Raw genomic sequence first — 6,678 nt, 5'->3', positions numbered from 1 at the left:
TTGAAACTCTTCCCTTAAGTCTTGTATCTCTGCCTTGTATTCTTGTTACATAGAGGTGAATGCTTTATTGCATGTTTTAAGTTCATGACTGTTAATTGCTTTTCACATTATTATCTACTCCATGGCACAATTTTTTCAGAGTGTTTGGAATCAAGCATTTGTTTTTCCTGGTTTCTCTCCTTTTCCCTCCCCTTTAGTGTCTTTGACAAGATCTTATGCAGGTCCCTTTTTGAAGCCTAATGATTTGAAAGGTTTTTGAACCAGTTTTATTTGTGTTATGAGAGAGGTTTTTGTTAGAGAAAGATACATATCTTGATTCGTGGTTGTTTTTGAGTACTTTTTGCCTTGATTTCTCTATAGTCAACGCTGACAATACAGTCTTCTTGTTTTTACAGTCTCAACTATACACTACACAAGTAGCTTGCCTAAATAGGGTTTCTCATTCAGTACTTCCTCCTGTCCTTCTCAGATCCAAACTAAGATCAGAGAATATGCCAGCAACTTGTGTACCCAATTCCCACTTTTTATGAACAAGGGATTTTTACAAATACTTTGGTGACTATATCCCCAGATGGTCATATCGGTCATACTGCTAAAGCATCTCTGATTCCTGGCTTCCCCTTAATCACCTTATCCCTAAATTTCACTGCCCCCTGGTCATGCAAGAATCACCCTTCCCCTGGGTTAGAGTTACCAGACTCAAAAGGCTTCCTATCATCTTATTCCTGCCTATTCTATACAAGGAAAAGACGTTGCTCTTAATGAATCTCTAAACCTGTTTATTCCATGAATAGAGACATTGATATTTTGTGATCCAAAACTTGACATAAAATCTGAGAGTTAAATCAACTGGCTTTCCAAGTACATGTCCTCATTTGAGGACATACCCTTAGAGCCAGTGGTCCATCTGTCAAAGCGAAGTTAAGGATAAGTGGAAGATCCGTCAGTGACTGTGCAATGCAGAATCCTGACGACACCTAATAGCAACCAGCCCACAGGCCATACTTACAACTTTAATTTTACTAGCTGACAATAAAACAGAATAAATAATTTTAAATTAAGCTGTATTTGAAGTCCAATGAAAGGGCTAAGTAACAATAACATAGTAATTTACTGAACAAGACATTTTGAAATTACACTTCAGAGTATGATCCCTCACCTTGGAGAAATGTACTTGGATGATCATTACATTTACAGTTATGGTTATCTTCTCTCTGATTCTTGCCAAATGTTCACTTGATCTTTACTAATTCTAAAAGCCTTGAATCTTAGGCAACAGTTTCAAGTATTTTCTAGTAATAGTTTCCCTTGAAACACAATTTTTCTATTTTGAGTCTGCTTATTGGTCTCTGATTCTATGAGATCAACTTTTTTAGATTCCACATATAAGTAAGATCACGCAGCATTTTTCTTTCTGTGCCTGATTAATTTCCCTTAGCATAAAGTCCTTTGGTTCAGATAAAGAGATATATTTTTAATATTCTCACCACAAAAAAAAATAAGTTGGTAAGGTGATAGATATGGTAATTAGCTTAAGTCTTTTACAAAGAACATATAGATCAAAACATAAATATGCATAATTATTATTGTCAATTAAAAACAAATTTTTAAAAAATAATCTACTTATTGGGTTAGGTTGATCCCTCAGAAAAATATGGGTAAATTCTACTCTAATAGCTCACTGTATTCAAAAGGGAAGTCTTTTAAAGGATTTTATAGTGTATATTTAAGGTACAGAATATAATGCTGTGAGATAAAGTAAAATGGTAACAGTAGTGAAGCATGCCAACATATCCATTGTCTCACATAGTTACCCAACTCCTTCCCTGCATCAAGACCAACTATAATTGACTCACATACCTAAAATCCTAAATGCAATACACTTGGGGCGGCACCTGTGGCTCAAAGGAGTAGGGCGCCAGCCCCATATGCCAGAGGTGGCAGGTTCAAACCCAGTCCTGGCCAAAAACTAAATGCAATACACTTTATTAGCTATGGGGCTCACAATGTACAATACATCTTTAATCTTAATTTACTTGGCCAAGTATTGTGGCCCATTCAGCTATCTGAGGAGAGGAGGGACAAGGTGATGGTGGCACTGGGCACCTAATCAAGAGCAAGGTAAAGGCACTGAGGTAGTGGAGGTCAGTGAGTGAGGTATGGCCAGGGTACTGGGAAAATATTCACCAAAGCCATAGGGCTTGGAATGACAATGGTATAAAGTGTGTGTGTTGAGTAAGTGAATGAGTGGACTGATACCTCCCCTGCTGGGACATTTCCTTATAGGAACTCATGGAGCCACAAACTGAGACCAACAAAACCACTGTTGCTGAGTTCATTCTCCTGGGCCTAGTGGAAACTGAAGAGATGCAGTTTGTGGTCTTTGTACTCTTCCTCATTGCCTACCTGATAACTGTTGGGGGCAACCTCAGCATCCTGGCTGCCATCTTAGTGGAGCCTAAACTCCACACACCCATGTACTTCTTCCTGGGGAACCTATCAATGCTGGATGTTGGATGTATCACTGTCACTGTTCCTGCGATGTTGGGTCAACTCTTATCCCACAAGCATACAATTTCCTATAATGCCTGCCTTACACAACTCTTCTTCTTCCACCTTCTGGCTGGGATGGACTGCTTCCTGTTGACCGCCATGGCCTATGACCGATTCTTGGCCATCTGCCGGCCCCTCACTTATAGCACCCGCATGAGCCAGATGGTCCAAAGGATGCTGGTGGCCATGTCCTGGACTTGTGCCTTCACCAATGCACTGGCCCACACTGTAACCATATCCACACTCAATTTCTGTGGCCCCAATGTGATCAATCACTTCTATTGTGATCTCCCACAGCTCTTTCAGCTCTCCTGCTCCAGCACCCAACTCAATGAGCTGCTGCTCTTTGTAGCAGCAGCCTTTATGGCTGTGGCCCCCTTGGTCCTCATCACTGCATCCTATGCCCATGTGGCAGCTGCAGTCTTGCGAATCCGCTCTGCAGAGGGCAGGAAGAAAGCCTTCTCTACATGTGGTTCCCACCTCACTGTAGTAGGCATCTTCTATGGGACAGGCGTCTTCAGCTACATGAGGCTTGGCTCAGTGGAATCTTCAAATAAGGATAAAGGGGTTGGGGTTTTCATGACTGTTATCAACCCCATGCTTAACCCACTTATCTACAGCCTCAGAAATACTGATGTTCAGGGTGCTCTGTGTCAGGTACTTGTGGGGAGGTGGTCCCTGATCTGAGAGATGATGGTATCCCTCCTTTCCTTCCTTTTATGGACTGAGGAAAATTCCCAGAGTAACCAGGAAAACTGTCTTATAACTTTTTTCCCCTATCTTTTGAGGCCTGAGGATCCTATTTTGTTCATTTACTTATTTATTCAACAAATATTAAAATAATTTTATGATCCAGTCTTCTAGGGCATTAGTGAACAAATAGATAAAAGTCTCTGTACTCAAAATCACTTGCTATAGAGGCAGACAAAATAAATAAGCATCCTATATAATAATATCAGATATTACTTATGTGATAAGTTCTGGAGAAAAAAATATGATAGGGAGATATGAAGTTAGGTTCTACCAAGAAAGCCTTCTAGGCAAGTTGCTACCTTGTTTTTGGCTGGGCCTGCTTTCTTTGGCAGAGTTGACACCTTGGCAGGCCTGTATTTCTGGGCAGCAATATCCTACAGGGAAGAGCCACTTGGTCAATCACAGCCTAAGTCACCAAAAATACCACTGCAAAGTTTCCTTCTGTTGGGTATGTGAGATCCTCCCACTTCACAGTGTGAAAAGGTATTTTAAACCATGGGTACAGTGCCAAGAATAATTTCATTCTACTGTTCACATAAAATAAGTTCCTTCTCTTCCTACCACATAATAATCCCAGAAGATGTTTACTAGACAAGTCTAGGGAAGGAAAGAGTTTACTAAATCAAAACTACATTAATACATATTTATCTTACAGTAAAAAAAATGAATGTTCCATCTCCATCCCCTGCCATATCTTTCCCTCTTATTTGGACTAACCTTCCTTACACATATAATAAAGCCTTTGAGGGAGTAAGCATTTATATTCCAAGCAGGTACTTAGAATTTTCATTGTGAAATATCCAACATAAGCTTCTTCTTCAAAGTCTTACTTTTCTCTCCCAAAATTCCTAGCTCAGAAAATACATATTCATAAATGTAGTCCCTGAGAGTGATGCCTCTTTCTCACTTTATGTTATTAGTGTATCAGCACAGCTCCAACCCAGAGTATTTCATCCTCTTGATATTTATCCAGCCTTCATCTCTTTCATTCCTGATTCTCTTCAGCCTCCCTGAGAAGGCTACTTACAGGTAGATAGGAGGAATAAGTCCTCCTAGTGTTCTATGGCACTGTAGGATGACTATACTACACAATAACTTATTTAGTAAGAGTTTGAATGTGTTAAACACTAATAAATAAGGTTTAAGATGATGCATGATGCATGATTTCACTGATTTGATCATTACACACCATATACATGTATGGAAATACCACAATGTACACCACAAATAAAATTAAAATAACATAATTGAATGAATGTTGAATGAATGAGGTTCTTAAGAAGACTCCGGCTTCCTTCCCCATGCTTGAGGAAGTAACTTCTAGGACCCCCAGTAGAAAAACTGAACTACTGTACCAAAGAAAATAGTTTATTTTAGGTTTAGGTCAGGAAAAAAAAAACAATGCAGATAGAAATTAAGAAGAAAAAAACAGTTAAGAAATATAATTAGGTGAACACTTGCTTTCAACAATAAAAATATTAGCAGAAGGAGCAGGGGACTGAGATGTTTGGGTCTTAATATTGACATGGAAGGAATTGTATCATTTAAAGTAGAGTTATAGTTTAAAAAAGAACATATGAAAAGTTAGTGGTTAATAGCTGAACATAAATTTCAATTAGAATACTTTAAATTACACCTCCTCAGGGTCACCTGTGATTAACAAAGAATAAAACCTTACTAGTAAGTTACTTAGAACCCTTTGAACACCTCCACTTCATCTGTTTTCTTTACTAAGGAATTATGTAATATTTCATTGAAGCACAAAGTTCCATGTGAGGAAAAAAGAGTCGGCAATAATATTCAAATATCAATGTCAATTTATCTTCTGGACAAAATTATATAATGATTTCAAATGTCATCGTCACAGAGATAAGAGAATTTTCCTTTTACAAATGACTCTTCCCAGGGCTTCCTTCATGTCTCTGTTCCTCAGACTGTAGATAAAGGGGTTCAGCATGGGGGTCACCACAGTGTACATCATAGCCATGACAGTCTCCTTCAGAGTAGAATTATTAGCTGATGGGCATAAGTATAATCCAATAACTGTCCCATAGAACAGTGACACCACAGAGAGCTGGGAGCCACAGGTAGAGAAGGCCTTGTGAATACCCCTAGCAGAAGAGACCTTGAGGATGGAGGATACAATTCGTGCATAGGACACAATGATGAGGACAAATGGGATGATAAGAATGAGGCCTCCCATGATGAATATCACCAATTCATTAACTTGAGTGTCAGAACAGGCCAACTTTAGCAAAGCAGACATATCACAGAAAAAGTGAGGGATCACGTTGTCCCCACAAAAACACAATCTGGCCATGAGCAGGGTGTGCAACATGGCATGGAACGTGGTCAGCACCCAGGACAGCACCACCAGGGAGAGACAGAGCTGGGAGCTCATGATGGTGCTGTAGTGCAGGGGGAAACAGATGGCCACATAGCGGTCATAGGCCATGGCCACAAGAAGAAAGCTCTCCAGGTCTGCAAAAAACAGGAAGAAGTACATCTGAGTCAGGCAGCCTGCATAGGGAATAGATGGGTCTCGTCTCTGCACGATCTGCAGCAATTTGGGCATTGTAACAGAGGAAAAGCAAAGGTCAGAGAAGGACAAGTTGCTGAGAAATAAATACATAGGTGTGTGAAGATGGCAGTCCAGTCGAATGAGGACTATGATGAGGAGGTTCCCCAGGACGGTGGTAAGATATATGGCCAGGAACAGGGCATAGAATAGGTTTTGCTGCTCTGGTTTGATAGGCAGGCCCAGGAGGAGGAACTCAGAGATGACAGTTTGGTTCCTTCCTGTCATGTTCTGTGTTCAATGTCTTCAAGAGAAAATAATAGGTCCATTAAAAACATGAATAAAAATAAATTCATTTCTATGATACATGGTCTGTTACATGTTCTGCGCCAAATGATTTCTCCATCACTGTCCATGACAACAATCTTTTAAATCAGAAATATGCTATATCATTAACTCCAAGCCACTTTCAGACTTTGTTTCTTCACTTCTTATTAGATCTAACAATACTGACTGACCCCTCATCACAAAAACACTCACCCTCTCACCTTTAACTTCCATGTTATCACACTGGTTCTCCTAATACTTCCCAGGCCATTTACGAAGAATGAATAACAGTATCTTGTATATTAATGTTTCCTGGAGCTTTTTCCTAATATCTCCTTTCTTATAAGTCTATAGATACAGCCCTAAAAGAGTTCACCTATTCCTATGGTTTTGGTTACAGTCTAAACCTTGTGGGTAAACCTCTTTATCACTCTTAGTACTATATTACCAATTGCTTCCTGATAATCTCCGCTGATTATCTCCCCAGGGATATATCATGGCCATCTTGAGCTCAACAGACCCCAAAT

The 6,678-nt window shown here is 39.7% G+C and overlaps 2 protein-coding genes across 2 annotated transcripts; one reads left to right on the top strand and one right to left on the bottom strand.

Moving 5' to 3' along the window:
- Window positions 1-2,280: 2,280 nt before the first annotated feature.
- Window positions 2,281-3,240, top strand: LOC128570698 (olfactory receptor 3A2). The gene has a single exon (XM_053570078.1). It carries the CDS (start codon window positions 2,293-2,295, stop codon window positions 3,238-3,240), a length of 948 nt encoding a protein of 315 aa, XP_053426053.1. The 5' UTR covers window positions 2,281-2,292.
- A 1,794-nt stretch (window positions 3,241-5,034) lies between these two features.
- On the bottom strand, window positions 5,035-6,112 carry LOC128570389 (olfactory receptor 1E2-like). Its single transcript, XM_053569465.1, has one exon. It carries the CDS (start codon window positions 6,110-6,112, stop codon window positions 5,168-5,170), a length of 945 nt encoding a protein of 314 aa, XP_053425440.1. The 3' UTR covers window positions 5,035-5,167.
- Window positions 6,113-6,678: the final 566 nt, after the last annotated feature.

The sequence above is a fragment of the Nycticebus coucang genome, chromosome 18 (genome assembly GCF_027406575.1).
Source record: "Nycticebus coucang isolate mNycCou1 chromosome 18, mNycCou1.pri, whole genome shotgun sequence".
In the NCBI taxonomy this organism is placed as follows: domain Eukaryota; kingdom Metazoa; phylum Chordata; class Mammalia; order Primates; family Lorisidae; genus Nycticebus; species Nycticebus coucang.
This window is presented reverse-complemented; position numbering and strand designations above follow the sequence as displayed.